Source organism: Xiphophorus couchianus, chromosome 4 (genome assembly GCF_001444195.1).
Source record: "Xiphophorus couchianus chromosome 4, X_couchianus-1.0, whole genome shotgun sequence".
NCBI lineage: Eukaryota > Metazoa > Chordata > Actinopteri > Cyprinodontiformes > Poeciliidae > Xiphophorus > Xiphophorus couchianus.
This window is the reverse complement of record NC_040231.1, coordinates 19,044,493-19,066,505: the sequence shown is the minus strand read 5'-3', so window position 1 is coordinate 19,066,505 and position 22,013 is coordinate 19,044,493. Positions and strand designations below refer to the sequence as shown.

Sequence of the window (22,013 nt, the reverse complement as noted above, 5' to 3'; positions counted from 1 at the left end):
GAACAACTTAACTTAAACTACTGAGTGTAATTGATTTGAAGTAAAGTTTTTTTCTTTTTCATTCCTTTGTTGCATGGTTCAGACTGGAATGCCGACTTTTTTCAATACAGTTTGGAATGGAAGAGCTTCCTGTTTTCTACTAATTAAATTTGCCGCTAACATATGCTGGCAAGAACCTCTTACCTTGTTTGACTTATTTATTGCCTGGCTGTAGAGGTAATTTGACCTTTCAATTCAAAGACCCTTTTTTAATCCAGAAAAGGAGTGTTAAAGTCAATTAGAACGGTAATCAGTGGCTCAAACACTACATTTGTTTCCTATGATGAGACAAGCAAAGCAGAGGCTTGCCCTGAGCTCCTTTTCCTCATCTTCTGGCCCTCCAGCCCCCTCCAGGACGAAAATCAGGGCTAAAAGAGAAGAGGGAAATGGGGCTGAGGCACGGAAAAAAGAAGAGAAGGAGAGAATGAGAAACAAGGGAGAGAGGAAAGCTCCCCTACGGTTCCTGCCATGTCACCGGAGATTTGTGTCCTCCTTTTAAATCATTTCCCTCTTTAGAAGATTAAGAAGGCAGAAATATTCCTAAACTGATCATTTCCTTTCCTCCTAAATGGACTCATTTGCATTTGAAAACACCGCCATTAATTGTGGGTTTTAAGAAATAAAAGACAAATGACCTCTGTAAATAAAAAACGCAAAACCAAAAGGTTGTAATATTAATTGTCTGAATAGTTGTTTATGGGGCAGGAGAGGCAGAGCAAAGCCTAACATTATTATCAGATTTAGACTATGGCCGAATGCACTTAGGCCTTGTTTTTATTTACGCCAACCATAAATCTAAGATTTCAGTCTTTTTTTTTTTCCTGAAAGAAGTTTCCTTGTGGTTCGATATATTATTGAACCATTAATTTGGTTCAGTAATCCAGCAAAAAAAAGAAGAAAAAATAGTAGCTGGATTGGTTTGTAGATTGCAATTTTAACCAGATCCAGACAAACAGAGAGAAACAGGGAGAACAGTGTTGAGTGATTTTCCCTACTTGGATTATCTTCCCATCTCCCACATGCAAAGACTTAATGCTAAAACTGATTCAACTTACAACTGCAATCAATATTTGCCAATTGATAATCTGTGACCATAACACAAGACTTTGTTGGAAAAGAATTGCATGCTTTCCCCCCTGGAAACGAGGAAAAGTGCAGGATAATTTGTGGACTCCGAGGCCTTGTTGTAACCTGATCATTTATGGATCAGTTGTTTTCTTTCTGGTTTAATTCAGCATGTGATTGATTTTCAGCACAGTACCGATGGAAAACATCCACGCTAAACCGCTTCCGAGATGAAGAATCATTTGAATACAGATGCTGGCGGCTTAGGCCTTGTAACTGGAAACCACTCAGAGCCCGGAGACAATTGCAGGTTGATTATGTTGCTTCTGACAGAAGTTGCAAGTCTTTTGTAAGGCAGACATATTTGCATCTAAATGCTTATTGTAGACATCTAAACAGCATAAAGCGTGATTGTAAACGCCAGCTGTTGGGCCGTATTCAGGAGTGAAATAAAAAAAGGAAAATTGAAATGGAAATGTGCAAATTATTTTCAAACACTGGAACTGAAATCAATAAGGGAGAAATGTTGGTTTGCTGGTTGTACATTTTCATTGGACTTGTTTATACAATCACATATGAGCCTACTCACAGTTAGCACTGTATGTTGATTTTTACTGCGCAGAGACCCACTTGTGTTCATGTTCTTTTATTATTTGGTTACTGCTGCAGGCTTTGATCCCCCACATTTCCACACAAAAACACACACGCCCACACACGCCTGCATACTTTTAACAATGTTGCACTACAAATGTCAGAATTTATGCTCAGATAATTTAGCAGATTTTATACATAAAACAACTGTTACAATACATTTGCCAGAGCTACTTCCTTTGGTCACTTGTGTTTGCAGACAGTTATGAACACGTCACTCTTTCCTTTGGAAACAGTTGTTTGTGTGCACGTGCGTGTAAGCACAGTCACATATACGTGGGTATTCACGTGAATGTGCGTGCATGGTGCCTGAAACGGAGTGATGCCCCTGCTGATTCTGCTCCTCCAGCCCTTTGTCCTGCAGCACTCAGTGTGTCTACCTCCTCAGGAGACTGTCAGGCTTCTCTAGTGTGGCTCCACAAAGGCCCAGCCTCCTTTGAGGTGTTAAAAACTTCCATTTATGCATCTCCCTGGACAAAAAAAAAAAAAAAGCACAGAGCCCATTTGAGTCCAGTAGCAACACAGACAGACATTGTGGCCACGCTTCTCTAGCACTCATTTCACAGATTCTAAAACCAGTATGTGGTGAACAGGATTTGAGGGGCTAAAGTGCCCCACGAGGGCCAGGCGATAAGAGGGGAGAAACGCCACCATGCAGTAAACTAGAAGATGGGTCCAGGAAAATAAACACATTACCTGGGAGAGAGGAAGAGACTTGTTTTCATACCCCTGACCCCCCCAACTCGCACACAAACACAAAGCCCCACGCCGAATGAGAAAGAGACAAGGATAGGAAAAGAAAAAGGAAAGGAAATATGTGGAAGTTAAGAAAAGGGCTCCTTGGCGTGCCAAAAGACAATCTTATTCTCTGTTCTCTCTCTTCACAGTCTTTGGAGTAAAAATAATGTTAGAGGAAAGAAAAAAAAAGCCTGAGTTGCACAGCAGCCTCTTAGGAACCATTGGGAGTGAAAGCTGTCTACTGTGGAGGAAAACACTCTTTCTGGGTGGCTGTTTCTCTCCTTTCTCTTCGCCTCAACACTGTTACTGAATAAACAGACTTTTATTCCAGGTATGCAATGCAAAGAAAATGACAGATAATGTATTTGCTAAGCACATGAAAGCCCTGTTCATCCCCTGCTAGGTGTATCTTCCAACCTTGTAACAAACTCACAGTAAGGAAGCTCTTCTTCCTTAACTTACATCAGCTCTGCCAAAACATACTGGCCACTGTTTCACTCTCAACAAAGATATTTTAACAGGAGTGACATCCTCACAGTCATTCTTGACACACAGGCGTGAAACGTTTTGTGAGTGTCTGGTCTGATGTATTTCAGTGTCAGTGTCAGGGGACAGAGAAAGAAGGAGAGAACACCCCCCCCCCTCCCCCCCCCCCCCCGGCAGTCTGAGAGAAACAGAGGAAAGATGAAACGAGAGAAATTTGTAAGGCTGTGACAAGTAACGGTAAGCTGGAGCATATAACAGCTGTTTGCATGTGATTGACCACATTTCCAGCACCAAATAACTCAACATCACAGTCTCTTGCAGAAATTCAAATTGTCTTTCTAGTGTATAGTGGAGGATTTTTTGTTCTTCATGGCTGCCTTGGTATGCCTTAAAGTCCTCTTACTTTTCAGTATAGCAAAAAATTCTCAAGCCTTGTTTGCAGATGATGCGAGGATCGATAGAAAAAAATAATGCAGAGCTGGATACAAAACAGCCAATTTTACTTGTTCAGTCACAATATCAGACTTTTTTTTTTTTTTTGCCAGAATATTCTGGGCTTCACCTCTTTACCCCCAGTGCCCCCCTCCTTAGCCTTTCCGCTATTTCCGCCGGGACCACTGTTACAGCCCCATCTCATTGCGTCCCAAAGTCCCTCGTGCAGTTTCCAGGCTGACTGTGTGGCTGCTGCTTCTGCAGAGATAACCACACTGCGCCCAGGTAGGGAGCAAGCCTACTGATGGCATAGATTACTCTATTGTCAAAATAACTAACTCTGCAGAATTCCTACTTTAGCGTGTTCGGACGAAGAGGAGAGTGAGGATTTGGGATGGAGGATTGGGAGGATTTTTATTTAGTTTTTTGATAAACGTGCTGCAGATCTGGGCAAATTCCAAACAGAAGTTGAAGTATAAGTTTTAGCTTGCTCATGCATATCCACACATGGCTGTGACACACATGCAGAGTATGCAGCAGGGACATATCATTCTACTGCAGAAAATCAAAAAATGCCATAGCTAAAGGCTGAATTAATAGAAATCTAAATGCATTAATCACCGTCTGAACTAAGTCAGAACAGGCAAAATAGGACAAAATGTTGACCAGCGTTTTTGAAGAGAATCAAAGTTTATGCAAAAAGTACCATCTAGTTAAATGTTTGTTTAAATATAAGTCTGTAACTCTCATCTCTAATTTATCTCTATTTGTTGAACTTCTCCAATTAAAATGTAAAAGATTCAATACTACTTTCTGTCATCACTAAATCAGACCAAATTTCTCAGAATAATAAAGAAATATATTTAAATACCAGTCACAGCTCTTGCATAATGGTGACATGAATGAGCATCATCTTTTGCCCAACCCAACCACACTGGCAAATGCAAACTTATTTCATCTTACATTTCAAAAGTAAAAACTGAAATATTATTTAAATCTGCTTCTATGATGATCTATAAAGGAAGCTTCTGCAGGCAGAAGAAAGTCCCTCAATTGTTTTAAAGTGGGAGTTTTAAAATTTGTTTTTACAATTTAATAGATTTATTTGCAAAATAAATTCATTTTTACCAAAATGGACAACCTGGAGAAATGGAAGTATGCATTATGATACATAAAACATGAAACAGACAAACAGAGACACATTGATATGAAATGGTGGTTCAAATTGGTGAAGAGGAAAGTTGACAGAGGTCTTCAGCTTCAGGAAAAACAAAACAGCTCTAACCTCGGTATAAAATCTAACACTAATAGATCCTAATATTTCAAATTATATACCATTCCAATGCAACATTACCCTTTTCTCATCTACAGCTTTACTTTGTGGTTTTGGCTTGAGGTTGCAGCTTCTATACAACCTTCTCTGATGCAGAATTCCTCACAGGTGTAGCCGCAGCATAGCTTTCAACTCAAGCTTTATTTTGAAGAACTGGTACAGCTGGTGCATGCTATATTTTAGAGTGATTGTTGTTTCTACATGTTCTTCTTTTAGTGATGGACTCCATGATACGTGCATCCACAGAAATTGCCCCGGTTTGAGTTTACACTGTTTATTTAAGTTTCCTGGTTGGGGTTGGAGCTCAATAAAGAAAAGACAGTGAGAGGTGAATAGGAGACAAATGTGGCCATGTAGCTTTAGGTTTTGGAGAGCTATTTAAAATTTGGGTCATCATTGGGGGAAAAAAAAGAGACTAAAAGTCAGACAGAGTAATATTCAGTACATTCCACACCAAACAAACACACACAAAGCGCAGACTATTAACATGAAACTCTTTACTGTGTTTCATTTTCTGTACAACAGGACTGGACTTAAGTGGCAATAATAATTGATGTACAGTAGTTAAGATTTTTAAGATGAATGAGCTTGTAATTTAAATTCAGTATGTTATTCAAGTCACCAGTATATGACTGTACAGTACTGTGCAAAGTGGTTCCATTATTTATTTTTTTAAAACTTTACTTACAGCTTGAGCTTCATTGCTTCCAAGTATTTCTTCTTTATTGAACATGTGTGCGTGTGCATGTGTGTGAAGAGATTGCAATGCTATGCAGCCAGGGCTGAAGAAAAAGGGCACTCTTTGACTGAAATGCCACAGGTGACTGTGAGCTCTCTGTTTTTTGAGCCTTTGATGTCCAGCTGCATCAGTCTGTTTGAAACTTGTTACCTGTGAGCAAAACCTCTGGTATTTTGAGTGTGGTGAGATCATTTCAGCGCAGTCCTCTCCGTCTCACACCGTTAACAATAAACAAAAAACGATTAACTGGAATTGGTTGTAAAAAAAAAAAAAGGAGAGAAAGCACTGATGCTATAATTGATAATAAAGAGAGCTCGTTTAATGTTTCTGAGCCTGAGGTGGGATGTAAAAAAAGGCTCCTGCATGCTGCTACAACAGGCCAGTTGACACTGACTACTGAACACCAGGGATTCCTGCATTTGCTTCATTATAATATCATCTGGCTTTGCTCATTATTTGCAATTATAAATTCTTTTGTGATTTTCCCCACTCTAAAAGAAAAAAAGAAAAAAAATTAACTATAATAACCAGTGTATAAATAATGCAGCACCCCATGTCTTATTTATCTCTTTGTTCTCAATTAACATCAAATCATTATTTGAAAGGTTTGTTGTTATTAGCACTCTCTGTGATTACAAGAGCTCTCAGTTAAATAGACAAAAGGGTTTACTGAGTTGCCATCAATGGAATATGTCTTTTATCCCGCAGGCTGGGACTGTTGGTGTGCACTAATGGCTATTAAAAGTAAATTACATGTATTTGTAAAGACAGGAACAGGTTGTTGCCTCTGGTGCTGGCTGGGAACGGTGAAAGAGAGGAAAACTATTCAGATTACTAGTGAGGCTGCTCCTTTTATACCTAAGTTCCTGTTGCGTTAAATAAACAAGACCTACAGCTGTGCGTATGTGGTATTTTATTTTCATTAACATTTTGCTTTGGAAATAAACTTTATACAATAATATCTATGACAATAAAGTAAAGAATATCTTGTAAAAATGTGCAAACAATCTTTCAAGGATTTAAAAAAAATGTTTTTTTTGTGGTGAAAGCAATGTGTTGCTGTATGGAGCAGCTTTCCATTCAGCTGAGGTCACAGGGGTCCCCTCACTCCCATTGTCACTTCTATAGCCTCAAGGCTGCCACATTCAGGCCCGTCTCACTCAGTTAGCCCTCCAGCCTCCCCCGCAGCAGATTCTGCTGTGCTCCGACAACAATGCTTTGGCCGTTCTATATATTTATCCAGCCTTGTTGATGGTGGCTTATTGGCCCCGGCAATGGAAGACTGAGGGGCTGCACTGCAAATTAGTGACAGATCAGTTAAGCATGACCTCAAAAAAACCCTTGGCCTTGTTTAATTGGCAGTGTAGAAGCAGACTAATTGTATAAATTGGCTGGTAATGAGATCCAGGCTTATTGTGAAAAACAAGATAATATGTGAAAATGAACACAAACAAGCTGGAAGCTTTTCCACCTCCTGGTCTGATGACTTGGTATTTCTGTGTTGTCAATTCTTCCCAATTGTTCTGAGTCAAATTCTTCTAAATGTCACCTGTTTTAACAACAAAATATCAAAACCCTAAAATGTACATGCCCTGCGATGGACTGGCGAACTGTCCAGGTGGTACCCTGCCTCTCACCCCTCTGGTACCAGCACCCCTCGCAACCCCACAAGGGATAAGCATGTAGGATAATGGACAGATGGATAAAATGCACATACTCATGACAATGAGTTGGTTTGGGAATTGTAGGCACTTTGTAAGAATGAAAAGGTCAGTGTCAAACTCTCAGGCAGTGATTATTTGTTATAGTCATCTATATCAGGGAGCAAAAGACAGCATGAGTTACAGTAATTCTAGCCAGATGTGAGATGTGATTGCCGCCACTTCATTTAAAGCCTTAAGGCAGCAACACAGTTTTGGACTGATAAAACTTAGATAAACTTAAGAAGGTTGTCTAGTGAATGTGTAGAGTGGGTACATATTATCATAGCACTGAAACTCGTGGATAGATTAGTGTGCAGTTTAAGGTGTTTTGAATTGTGCCCACTTCGGTTGGAGTTTTTTTCCTGGTAAACAGGAAATCAGTTCTTTCCACTGTTGCCACATGTTTACTGAGGATAAGGGATTGCTGCAACGTTAATTTATCAATGTGATTAACTGTCCACTGCCACCACTTACTGGCCCGGAGTCTGGAGAAGGAATTGGTGCAAAGTCAATGACTCTAGGCAATTAGTTGTGCTTCCCTAATTAGATAACCAAGAAATTATGTAATGTATGTAATTTCATTTGAATCTGCCTGTGTGGTTTGATTGTATTGGATTACCTTGAATATTTATGTCTGGGTATAGATTGGACTCATTTGTCCTTTAAAGTCCTATGAGATGGCAGCAGCAATGGTGAATTAGTGCTATATAAATAAACAGAAATATCTTTTAGGGCTTGTATAATGTGAGAGACCACATTAACAGTGTTTTTACACAATTGTCATTTTTAATAAAAACAATCGATTATAATTCTTACATAGCTTCAACGATGTGCAGAAAAGAAAAGATGGCCCAGGGGGAGTGAATGTACTCTTTCCTGGAGCTTCATGTTGCTTTGTAAGCTCTCTAACAGAGTCACCAGCTCTTTAAGAGATACACTTAAACTAGCAGAGCATGGCCTCTAAATAAATCACTAGGTGTCGGTGCTGGATGGAAGATGGAAAAATGAAATAAAACAACTGGTTTATTATGCAAGATATTTATTAGTGAAATCTGCAGATGGGAAGGTAGATTAATGAGGTAGCTGAGGAGAGACTGCAGAACAGAGTTATATTATTGACAACTATGAGGACCGAGAGGTACTACGGCTGTTTTAGCTCATCTGTCCCACAGTCAAGAGTTTGTGATCCCACTTGCTTTTTGCAAACTGAAACGATTAGAACTATTTTTAATTTTATGTTGATTTAGTCAAATGAAACTATACTCAAAGATGTGGCATAAAATGCTCTTTTTCTCTGTTACTCTCCAGGTCTTTTACATGAGTTCAAAGTCAACCAACCAGTGATCACTGGAAGCTGGGGATTGAGTCTTTCAGTTTTTGTAAGTATCACTTTGCCTCTTCAGCTGTCTCTGTCTTGCCACGTCTCACACACCCCTGCTGCCTTTCACCCACACTGAACACCTGCATTAAATGAGGTGGACAATTAGATAGACTCACATTGTATGCACAATTAAACAGTTTCAGGCACAACAGTGCTGACAGACCTTTTTCTCAAATATCAGCCCCTTAAACCTATTTTTGTTGGAATTGTGCATCTTTGGAAGCTTTACTTTAAACATCTAAAGAGACGCAGTAATATTATTGTCGTGAAATTAGATGTACTTTAAAGCAGCGTTAAGTACACCGGAATCCTCTCTGCACGAATATTACGTTAACCCTCTTTTCGCAGCTGCAGGCAGTGCAGGTTTTCTAATGAAAATCTATCCAAGATATTAAACAAATAAAAGTCAGGAACTTAGTTGATATTATTCTTCTCTTATAAATGTCATTGGAGTTGCCACGGGAATCATAATATTGTGGCTGGGAAGCTCCTCAATAACAGCTTTGAAATGTCTGTCTGAATTCAAAGTTCATGGCCATTTACCATTGTTTGATCATACTATTTCTCATCACACAATGCCTTCTGCTCACCGGAGTGCACACCTGTCAACCACAGACCTATTTCTAGCACTCAGTCATCTGTCAGTCAGGCTAGATTTAACAAGCAATGAATTTAAATACAAACAGGACATTTCACAATGCAAAATATATTAATAGTACTGCACAATAAACGATTAAAAGAACAGTTTATTGATACATATTGCACTGATGTGGTATGGTGTGATGATCTTTGGTAAGAATACAGTGGTTTTGTTTTATAAAATAGACATAGAAGGAACTTTTTGCTTTTGTTTAAAGCAAAACAGAATAGATCATGTAAAATTGCATGTCAATTGGGATCTTGCCCAATTGATGTAATTTGTTTTAATTTTTTTTTTTCTTATTTTACTTTTTGTCTGTTTGTAATAAATAAAATAAAAACCATTCGTACTGCTGCTAAAATAAGACATGTTGATTTGATTAATACAGTTAATATTACTAAAAATATATCATAATTGTAATAATAGTTGTAGTTCTCCAGTTTTTAAAAAAGCATTACCTGAGTAAAGGGCCCAATACAGTTGATGCATGGTCACGTGGTTTTCAGCTGTTCGTTTTCTCACAGACCCTTCACAGTCCATAATACACACCGAGTAGACCTCCTGTAAAACTCCTCCCACTGCAGTAACATCATGGTGTTTGTTATGTGTGTGTTACAACAAAACAGTAAGCACAGTCATCTTGGCAGAGAGGAATGACTACTACGTGCTCACAAGTTTGCAGGAGGATAAAGAATAGATTGACCAGCTGCAGCATCTCATTTTTGTTTTCATTTAAAAGGAAACACAGAGACAGCAGTCTATGAACGTAAAGAAGTTGGATAATGCAAAATTAATATGTGTAGGTTAAACGATCAATCTCTGTCTAGGCATTTTATGACAATAAGTATAACAATGACCATAGTTTTCAATGTTTAATCTGTGCAGGTAAAAAAATTGCAAACACCAGAAAGCAAATTTTAAAAAATGCGGTTGTACATCTTATTAACATCATGTTACCTGCATGTGCTGGTGAAAAAAGGCGTTTCCTGACGCTAATCAGGTTTGAGCATATAAACACTGAACTGACGTGTTTATGGTGAAAGTTTGCAAGGTTATTAGTCTCCTGTCATTATTTGTTACAGAAGATAACCCGGCATGAATCCCCAGCAGATTAACTGTGGTTCCACCCCCTTCACATTTAGCTAGATTTTCATACAATCAAGAATCTGAATATTTTGACTTAGAGGCTTAATTAATCTTTAAAAATGACTGGAAGTAATCTAGTTTGTGTGTCTGATGTAACATGCTTAATTGGACTCATTCAGTCTCCTCTGGAAACACCTGAGAGTACATTGCAATCATCTGAATGGACATACACTCTGTTAATTTACTGTTTATCTAATAAGCTACAGCGACAAAGTCTCTCAGCTGTTCAGGTCAGTGTTGATGGGCCACCATTGGGATGTGGGGAGCCATTTTGAGTGAAATTAAATAAACACCACTTCATCCTAAAATGAAAATGAAAAACCGGTGAATGACTTCTCTGTGTCTATTATCCAACAAATGAGTCTCTTCAATCCACTGACCCTCCAATGATTGTGGTCAATATGCCAAACAGAAATTGCATGACAATGATTTTAATTTAATCAACCACAAAGACTTCAGTAAATCCCGGAGCCGAGTTGGTCAATATTAATATATTAATTGTTTAGATGTCGGTGGTGGAAATGTGTATAACTTACTATCCTTTACCTGATGATTATATTTTGTGCCGTGTTGTTATGCCCACTTTCCATTTAACAGCATAAAAAAAAAATTAAAAGGCCAACATGGATTTTTCTGTTGTCCTGTTTCGTATTTTACACATCCTTTTTATTATGAGATAGAGTTTTTCCCTGTACACACTCCTGTCAGAAAAGAGGACCAGAGAAGATGCTATTAATCTTCTTTCACACCAGCTGTAGAAAGCAATGCATAACTAAAAGTCTGGTAAAACGAATTAATGATTTCAGCCATGAGCTTTTCTCCCAAAAAGCCATGAATCGTCTCCAGCTGATAATGCACCACAACCCTAGAGTGTGAAATCCTTGTTGCATTGTGAGTAGCCGGTTAATTGATTCACAAATTATTTAAAGTTTGTGGTACCCAGGGGAGCACTACGGTCTAATGGCAGCCCATTTCTACAGAGATAAAGGAAAAAAAACCTCCTCAGCTAAGATGACACTACATTATAATACTGAGCTAACAAGCATAATTTGGGCCTCAAGAGTACAGCTATGTACATTTTGGATCGATTCAGTACATTTTCCTCAATGCAGACTTTATCGCATCCTAATCCTGTGATCCAGTTGGAAATGCTGCTTTAATCAGACTTTTAATTTTTCTCAGTTGTAGCTTTATTATTTCTAGAAGGCAAGAAATTAACAATGAACTCAAACAATCCCAAATAGTTTGGTTTCAATGTCAAAATACATTTTTTTTGGCAATGGCACATCCAGCCAAAATTGTCAGAAATGTGTCACTATGTGTGTGACTTTTGATTAAATATACATCTTGCAAATATTCTGAAGCTCATAAAAAACTACAATCAAAAGTTATGGAACAGTTAAAAGTTAAAAAACATATATGATAATTTTTAGAACTCATTAAATTCTTTTCAAGTTTGTAGCTTCTACTTATTTCCATTTCTGGGAAAAAAAGAGAACTATAAAAGAAAATATTTCTCTACACTTTATTTGGTTCAGACAGTGAGAACATACAAGTTGGAGGTGCAGCTAAACTTGCAGGAGGAAAGTTTACCGAAAGCTGTTATTGATGAATTTAATTTCTTAGACATCAACAGGTGTTCTGTGCTCACAGAACGATGGTAAAGGAGCAGATTTTTTATCTGAGAAACATTAAGCTAACAAACAATACCCATAGTCACCTCAAACGTTTAGCCACTGTCTCAAATATGGAGCTACCTATCATTGCTATGGCATAAACTATGTGTTGTTCTTCAGCAAAACGCAAAAATGATCTTTACTATATTCTTGTCCTGGAGCTGCCAATAAGCATCTGCAGATTCAGATGACATACTTTTATTCAAAAGATCGACTTGATGCCGTGTTTATTAACTGTACATCAGAGTCCATATGTGTTGGTAACTTCTCGTTTTAGAGGGCTTGATACTTATGAACAACTAAAAGGCACTAGAAACATTTTGTTTTATTTTGTAGGATCTCCTCTTTTGAAAGTGTGGAAAAATTATGAACACAATTAAATATGCGAATTTAGAAAGTTTATGATGGTATAACTATAGTTACTAGTGTCACTTGTGTAGAATAGAATGGTGTACAAGCTCGCACATTTTTTATTTTATGCGTCTTCGGTTGAAGTTGTAAGACCTCTGTGTTAATATCAAGAAACCTCTAATATTGTCCCATTAGCAACTGCTGTCATTCAGACACACAGTGTTGGCCTGATTTAAATAAAATGAAATGAAGATGGTTGTTTCTGCTCCCTTGGCTTCACTCATTGCCATAAACATATGCTCTGTGCCCGCTTCTTTCCATCTTATTTATGACTTTAATTTGTTGTGTGGGCTGCACAAGAAATCAAATTTAATCCAATCCTCCCAGGGACCCTGTCATATAATAACATGGTAATTTCTGTGTATCCTTTTGAAAAATGAGAAAATTAATTCTTCCTGACATGTTCTAATTATTCCAGTGTGAACAGGGGATGGGATCCCCTCCCTTCTCCTATCCTCCCCCCTCCTAGCTCCCTAAGTGTCAGTTGCCGACGGGTGTCGAGGTGCTAATGCTGACCAGCAGCGCGTTTAATTTGAAACATGAGCAGACACCTTTCAACACACCTTCCTAATGTTGGAGTGGCTCACACAAATTAATTCACTACTCATCTGGTAACGCTGACTGAAATTTGTGTGTGTCTGTGAGCAATGTGTGCATTTGTATGATGTGATACAGGGACAGTAGCACCACTTGGACTAATTCAGATTAGTTAAGGGAACTGAAGGTGTGTGTCCTTGTGTATCCTACAAAAAGGTGCAGATGCATATTGTCACTGTGTTCTGATTTGTGCTTTTCCAACTATCCTTTTTTTCAAGGGGGAATTTATGAATTCTTTGGAAATTCATTTTTCTATCCCCATCTTTTTTTTTCCCTCAAACTAAAAGTAACTTATCACCCATAACATCTAAGAGAACTTTGAGACATCTATTTGACTGTCACCACAAAGATCTTTAGATAATTATTTTAGCATCAACAGAGATTTTACTATGTTTGTCACTGTCTGAAATTAATTCAGATTGTTTCTCTTTTTAGGACGACTAAGATTACTGAAATGATTTGTATAGACTAAATTACTTTATGTTACTTTCTTATGAGTCATGCTTTTACATACACTAAAGTTACTTTGTTATAATTTGGAAATGAGATGTCGATGTCATGGCTTTGTAAGCTTCTTAAGGAACAAGATTTTAGGCATACAGTATGTTTGGTTATTTTTTTAAGATGGCCATATGGTGTTTTTAAATCCTTCCTTTTCACATTTAAATCATTCAATTGTGTTTTGTCAAAAGTCGGAATGCAATGCTTTGGTCTGAATTTCTCGTTATTATAGCTCCTCAAGCCCCATCTTTTAACCATGTTCTGAAGTGCGTCTGACAGCATCTCATTTTGTTGCGGTCTCTTCAAATGCGAATGAGGTACTTCACAACCCACCGCCCTCCAGATCGCAGAACATTCCACTCCACCACGTTCGGCCATTTTTGTAGTTCGGTGGGAGAGATAAAATTATTTAGTGGCCTACAAAACATCCCTGAATGTATTTGAATTACGCTGTTCATGTAATAATACTATTCAAAACAAGCATACTATGCTATTCAAAACTTGAACTAAAAGCGAGCACACAGTGCACAATGCTACTGCTGTCAAAACAGTGGCCAGGATATTCATATGATATTTCATATTTCAGCATTTTTTCAGCTAATTCCTTTGCTATGTCAATCATTTGCATAGATGGAACTGAGGCCTTCAATAAGTCAAAGTCTTTCTTGATACTGGTGGAGAACCTCTTTGAAGTGCCTGGTTTAGTGCTATGTTTCTTGGAAATGTACCAAAATCCAAATCAATTGCATGCAATTGTATAAACAAAACATCAGCATCAGAGACAGGTGGAGTTGAAAAATATATGAAAAAAATTGCAATAACCTATCATAAAGTCTAGAACCACAAAACAATTATTAGCTGTGTTATCTTTAAGAAAAGATTTTCTAATAGATGCATCATAATTACAAGAAAGAGATCATGGATATATGAAAGTTCTTTAGGTCACCAAGTGACTCAGATGAGAATGAGACATCTTCATAGTACTTCCAAGTATACATCCTGTCCCCACTCTTATCTCCTTGTTGTGCATCTTCAAACTCTTAGCTAGGATGCTAATGTGCTTTCTCTACTGTGAGCTGTTGAATCTTTTAGTCTTAGCTTACTTTTCAGAAAAATATTGGCGTTACCCACCATTTTTATACTGGTTTATTTAAGGGAGCGTACAAACCACCTTGGGATGCTGTAACTGCTGCGCTCTGTGCAGCTAACTTCTGTGTCTCGCTGTTTGCTGCGCACTATGTGAGCCCGTTAATGGCTGAAGACTGAGAGTGCCGACGTGTGCCAAGACCCACATGGCTGCTGGCGGTGCATTAAATCAGCAGTCAATTTGACTGGAAGTTTGAAATCTGGGCTAGGTTAAGGGATGTGCTGAAGCCGTGTTAATAGCTAGCTTGTTGTCCATATGGTACTGCTTTAATAGAGCACATTTGTTGCAGATGGTGGGAGACTTGGTTAAGCAGAGGCAGCTCTTGGCAGAAGCTCCTTCTTTGAACGGGTGCTGAGCTGCTCAGACTGGCCCACGCCAAATTAGTGCGAACTATCCTCCCATCATCAATGTATTTGTTTTTGAGTTATGGCTGAATCTTAATGGATACAAGTCTTCCTAGAACACAGAGATTTTGAGCACAATTTCCTGTAATCAGGCAATTTTCTCCACATTTCATATATTTGCATTCTTAGTCTAAATTCAGTTATTTCTCAGCATAGTGGGTCAGCTGAGAAAACAGGAATGCACAATGTAAGAGAAAGAATATGAACTACATAAGGAGCTATAGATAGACACTCTGCTTGGTCTGCTCTAATCTATTCGTCTTGCTGTAACCCTTATGAAAGGTCTGTAAGATTCAAGCATCTTAGTGATGTTTGCTTCACAGTTAATGCATTCAAGATCAAATTAAGTTAAATACTTATATTTTTGTCCATGTATTAAGTTTAGAATGAATTCATTTGAGTTGATGATTGTTGTTGGTTTGTGTGTGCCTGCACTGCGTGCTTTTTGCACTCCCAGAAGTGAGAAGACACGCTTGATCTGCTCTGCTCTGTTTGACGGTTGTTTTCTCACGTTGTCACTGGCTCGGTGTGCCTTGGCATGGTGATGGTATTATGTGCTCTGGGCCCAACAGAGTGGAGAAAAGAGCAGGGCTGCAAGTACCCCTGGCTATACCACTCCCGCCTCCCCAGACACCTTATTGTGAGAAAAGTCTCGGCTGAGCCCTTTGGGCCTTGTGGAGCCACTGCTTCGCTAAGTGCTGGCCGGGCTGAAAGGCACAGTGTCCTTGGGCTTGGCTCATTCTTTCCATTTTCTCACAGGCTTTGTCTCATAAGCCACTTGAGCAAGAATGGAAAATGCTAAATTACACCCATGCAACTAAAACTTAAGGTGTTTAAGGGCTGAGATGTTGTTCGTTGTTGGACTTGTGTTTCTTAGTGCTGTATTTCTTAGTGCTTTTCTCATGGTTAGTTTTAAAAGTAGCAGTTCTCACAACAGTCGTGCTTTGTATTGACTCTACTCCTTCTGAACTTTAAGAAAGTGAAATTGAATAAAAGGACAAAGATGAGAATAAATATTGAGGATAAATGTCTCTCTATTATATTGACATTATGTGAGATATTTTTTTTCAAATCAGAATAGCAGCATATTTTATTGAAACAGAAAAAGAAACTTCAGCAGCCAGTAAAGTTTTCACTGACAAAATCGTTCTGTACAATCCTTGCTCTTTTCCTACCACTTCAACAAAACGCATGAGAGTCGCAATCAATTTTCAGTAAGTCTTAACACAATAAAAAATGTACATTACACAGACCAATAACATTGCCTAATGGAAACCTGTTGTAAGTCAATTTTAGTCATGTGTCTGCAGTTTTTTTTTTGTGGGTACGGGTTCTGAGCGACCTATGCAAGTGGTGACATCATGACCACATCCTTTTGCCTCTTTGGCGCTGCGATTCCCAGCTTGGGTCCCTTGTGGCCGAGCTCCTAGAAGCCACAGCAGCCTTGCCACACATGGGCTGCAGCTGGACCACCGCTGGCTACTCTGAACAGAAGGGTTCTGTGGTCACAGGGGCTGGATCCACATCCATATATCTACACAAAGCTGTGGATATGGGCTGCATGGAGATCAGTAGGCAGGGTTTATTTGATGCTAACATATCATCAGCGCAAACCGATGTTGTATGCAAATCCAATCCCTCAATGGAAAGAGATGTAATTAATGATGTCAGTTTATAAAAAAGAGGATGGGTTCCAAGTCATATTTTTGCTTTAATTAAAGACATAAGATTGTGCATAAGAAGAAGATATATGATCAGTGTGTTTTTCTTTGCTTTATTCTCCCTTTTTTCCTCCTTCCCCATCTCTTGTTGCTCTTCTTCCTGATTATAACTAATTTCTCAGTTAAAAAAAAGATGTTCTCTGTGATTTTTCCTACCAGAACCCCACTCGCTGACATGGAGGGCTTTCTTCGTAGCAGCTTTTTACTGAGGTTAGTTTCATTTCCGTTGTTGCCATCTAGGATCACAGGTCGGGCAAGGGTGGTGTGGCAGGCACACGTTGGGGGGTTAATCTCTCTGGCACATTGTTAGCTGTGGACTTTACCCCTTGTGTGTGTGGGTGCACATGTTTGTGTGTGCGCATGTGTTTGTACATTTGAAAGACTGTCCAACATAGATTCTTGCATATTTACCCAAGCTGTCTGTTACAGTTGAGTTCATGTGTTGCGTGGCTGTGAAGCATGCTCACCCTTACAGCCTTGAGTCAGACTGAAAGCACACATCAACAACTTGACGGTCACATACACATGAGCTCGCCCCACCCCTTGCCTCCACTCATTTCACAGTTTTAACAGCCTGCAGGTCAGGCTCTCTGTGTCTTCATACTGCATGCTCTTGTCTGACCACTCTCCTCATCTGCCCCTGCCTTGCTAAACACCCTTATCAGGGCTGGCTGGTTGAGGCAATCACTGGCAAATCAGTCTTGTGATGTACTCTTGTTTCCCCTTCCATCCTGTGTTTGTCTTCACCCTAATGTAAAGATTTGCATTTTTTTTTTTTTTTGCCTTTACACATCCTGGGATTCTAATTAAAAATGTGTGCTGTCATTACACACAGTGGAAGTAAATAAGCAAGCTTATTTACCATTGGCTCCTTTCCTAGTCAACCACCTTCTCTAGGCTCCAGTGTTGCTCCCTAATTAGGGCTGGCTCATTAAAAGCCACAGCAGCATCTGCCTTTCAAAGCTGCTGTCAGCCAAACTTTACTAAAGCTAATGAATCCTCTTTGATTTCTTTTTCAAAAGGTCACTTATTTGATTAAATTAACAGCATTTTTTTTTTCTCCCTCAGAACGGTTGGGGGCATTTTAAAAAGAAAGGACAATTTGATACCATTACTCTTGCTCATCAAAGCGTCCTTCAGGAATTCAATAGGAAAATGTCTTGCCTATTTGAAATTGTTTTTATTTTTTCAAAGAGATGGAATCTCACATTTATTACCTTAAAAGAGGGTGGGGGGGAGCTATTTTATTTTAGCATTTCACCAAAAGAGGAATAAACTCTTAGCAAAATCATCCTGTTTGAGTTAACTTTACAAGGACGTTTTTTTATCACATGCAAATCTATGAACTAAGCAAACCTTTTAATCTAAATTCTGTTGCACAAGAGAAAAAGCAACTTATCACTTACCTTTAATTGTTTATATTATCACATTCTAACTTTATTTACAGTTTCCGCGTTTAAAAGGTAAAATACAAACTGAAAAATGTACAATATAAACGACACCAATTTCTTTGGTGGGGTGTAGCTGATGGTTATTCAGAAATAAACTTGTTTTATTTTTGAATACGCGCTACCATTTCTCATTTCTGCTTTTGTAGCAATCCTACAAAGTGGATCTCTCAGCATCTGTTGAAACCAGTTTAATGGGCAACCAAAAAGATGAGCGGTGTCATACATTTTGAACAGTTGACACGAGATAGTATTTTAAAAAAAGAAAAATTAGATCCTTCACCGAATGCTTCTTACCTTTTTCTCCCAATATATGTGACAGGTTTTTCAGCTTTTTTCAATGCCTCATTGCACCTCTAATGCACACCCTTCTGTCAATGTCAGTTTTAATTAAAGGCAGCAGCAGAAAGATATTATGCACACTGATTGAGGCCCAGACAATCGGGCCAAGATTAAAGGCAGGCTTTGCTTCAGGGTTAGCCCTTTTTGCTTTGATAAGACTTGTGTCCTGGAGTGGGAAGTGGGCTTTGAGGCCAGGGGTGAAATGGAAAGAAGCAGAGGTGGATAAGCACCGTTCTCCATTAAAGAATCCTAGTTTCTTTATTCTAAAAACAAAGTTAGGTTAAAGTGAGTTCTCTAAGCAGTATCACACATACAAATCTTCTCCAGAGCGGATTGGTTTTTTTTGACTTTTTATGCTCTAGTACCTCATCACAGATGCTCCTCCTTTCATTAATGTGTTGAGTCATGAGGTTGGTTTTGAGTTGGCATTAGTTTTGGAGGCTCTAAATGAAACCACTTTCATTTTTAATAAACACGAAACCTGTTACACAGTTTTTGTGGCGAACACTGGGAATTCAAACAGTTTGAGTCTTCATTTTAAGCCCAACTCTCAAGCTTTTGTTTCTGTGTCTGGTTTGAGTAAATAGTGTTTTAAAAATTCTCTGAACTGAGCCAAATGTTTTCTGTCTTACTGCATACGATTTGTCATTCAGTCTCCTTAGCTGCTCTTTGTTGATTTCACCTTAGATCAATTTTTTATGTCTAGGCAACGTATTTATCAGCTTTTTGTTTGCGCAGTCAAAAAAGTGAGAGGGAAAATGAGAGTGAGCAAAAGAGAGAAACAGGAAGGAACTAAGCGCAGATATGTGAACAGAAAGACAGAGAGATAATGACTGAAAGAGAGACAGAAACAGAGAGAGAGGGAAACAGGCAGACAGAGAGATCTTCAGTCTCAGTGTACTCCCAGTGGGCAGGACCTCCCTCTACATTTTCGCCATTATTTGATGTAATGAAAGGAGAAAGTGTGTAACATTGAGATTGTTAATTAATTTAGCCTAACAAGATGAAGATAAATGAAACCCACTGAAGGTTGACTAGACTAAGGGGCCCACTTAGCATTCCTTCTGCCCTCAAGCCCTGTTTTCTCCTCTCCCCTATTACAATGGAGCTCAACAAATAGCTGCAGAGCCATGTCTGTGCAACCGCAGCGTGCTCTCCACCTGCGAGATTGGATGTGAAACTTTTTTTAAAATATTTTTTTTTTGTCTCTGTTGATCTTTTTTAATTTCAGGATGGCCTAAACTCCTCTGTAATGGAGTTAGTTTGGAGTGCAGGCATGCGGTTTTCAAACTGAGCCATCCTGACATAGTTAACGCTCAGCTGACATGCCTGATTGAACTACGCTGACTTTTTGAATGAATGCTGATGAGTACAATCAGTTTTTTATTTTCTTTTAGAAACACAGACACTTTTATTAGACCCTCTGCAAAACATAAACGGAGCTGTGCATATGTGGTTAATCTCTCCAACTGTTTTGAGGTTCTTCTCATCTTATCGCATGAATTGGGGGTGGGTTCTTAGATATAGCCTGGGGAACGCACATACAATAAATGGCAATACACACACAAAAAAAGACATTTTTCATACAAAACCAGACAGTTGCCTTCATCCACAAGAAAATCAGTAGTCTATCTAGCTCACTGGGCACTTTGTACAGCATCTTGAAGGCAGCACAGACTAATCATTATGACACCCATTCTTTGCTCTGCTCGTTCTGAAGTCAGTCCACAATGGGTTGTTGATTGTATGGAAAACACTAGAACAATTATGTCCTCTGTTTTGGTGGCAGCACAGCCTTTTTAAAGTGCAATCCTCCATAATGGCCTCATTATTGTTATTCTTGGAGCGGGACGCAGGAGGAAGAAGTAGCCTCTTGCAGTGCGTCATTATTTTGTAAATTTCGATTAGCTCATCATGCTGTCTCCTGGCAAACAGAGTCATGGCTAATTAAAAGTGGGTAAGCAAGCACTCCTTGCCTGTGACTTAAAAGGTAGCTCTTGATGGACTGTTAATATGAAAGAAATGGTAAAAAAAAAAAGGAGAGGATTAGAGCCGTTACCCTGGTAACTCCAACTTCCATCTGCGAGGGAACAATGAACTTGTGTTCCTCTACCACCTATGCCATGAAAAACAGAAAGCAGGGAAGTGAGTGTGCTGAAAGGACAGGACCCTTTTTAACAGCAAAGTGGGATTCAGGTCTAATAGGCTCTTTGGTGGGAGTTGTTAGGCGAGACCTCTGGGGGATAGAGAACCACAGGAAAGTCAATGTGTTAACCTAGGACAGTGAAGGTTGTCTATTTATTTTGTTTTAACAATAGTACCTTATTTTGTGCATTTATTACTGCTTAAAATGACCAGCTGGGCAGAGAAAAGCTATCAAAGCTGCATTGATTTCCCAGTCATGTTCCATATGCTGAAACCTGACAAACAAAAAATAATTTGAAACACAAGATCAAGATTAATCTTAACTCATAATTACTGTTGAACAATTTTTCCGAATAAGTAATGGATTGCTGTAAACGTAGGCATAAATTAAAAAAATTGTAGAGATTCATAGAAAAACCTGTTAAAGTATCTCATACAGGAATGCTGCTGTTCTAAAACACAAGTTTGAATGATCCATGACTAGATAGGGACAGTGTGTGTGCTTCTCTTTAAGTTTAATGTCCCTTATTACAGCTGCAAAGCGTCTGCTCACATTAAGCAAATTTATGACCAAGGCCAGCTGAACAGCAGCACAGGTTAATGAATTTGGCATAACTAATTAAATGTTATTGAGAGATGAATATGAATCCTCTGCTCAGGACATCCAGCAGACAAAGGGGGGAAAAGTAAAAGAAGTAGGACAAAGCGTATGAGATAAAGCTGAAGACAAAATGTCTCTAGTAAAATGACCTGGTGAGATTATGTCTTTTGCCAACATAAAAGCCTTTTTGGGTCCCAAATAATAAAGAAAGTAGGTTAAAATAACTTATTAATTTAAAAACTCAAACATGCTCACTAACATATTGTTCGTTGTGTTAAATGTAAGACAAGACGGATGAAATTTTTTTTTGCCAGAGTCATGTAAACAGGATCTTTCTGATCAACAGTATGATGGTTTTGTCTTTTATCAAACAAGTGCTGCAATAAACAAATAAATAAAAAAATTATAATTTGAGACCCTCAAACAATAGGCAACAAATTATATATATATATATCTATGGAGAGAGAGAGAGAGAGAGAGAGAGAGAGAGAGTTGCTAGGTGAATATTTGAAGATTTTAATATTTTTAAAAAATATTTTTACTATTTTCTGTTCATGGTGTTTTTGGCATATTTAACTTAAATATTTCCCACCGCTCTCTCTTCCTCTGTTGCACTCTCACTAACTCCTCTACACACCATGTCTGACATATGCTCCCTGAGAGCAAA

General features: G+C 38.6%; 1 protein-coding gene across 4 annotated transcripts in view; it reads left to right on the top strand.

Annotated features, from left to right (window-relative positions):
• The window catches only part of sox6 (SRY-box transcription factor 6), a 138,950-nt gene that overhangs the window by 13,195 nt on the left and 103,742 nt on the right, over window positions 1-22,013 (top strand). For 3 of the 4 annotated variants that reach the window (XM_028015422.1, XM_028015421.1, XM_028015423.1), the window contains exons 2-3: window positions 8,495-8,565; window positions 16,970-17,020. In XM_028015422.1, the coding sequence (XP_027871223.1) occupies window positions 16,986-17,020 (35 nt within the window). In that variant the 5' untranslated portion in view covers window positions 8,495-8,565; window positions 16,970-16,985. The remainder of the gene's footprint in view (window positions 1-8,494; window positions 8,566-16,969; window positions 17,021-22,013) is intronic. The other variant, XM_028015424.1, reaches the window with a different exon arrangement.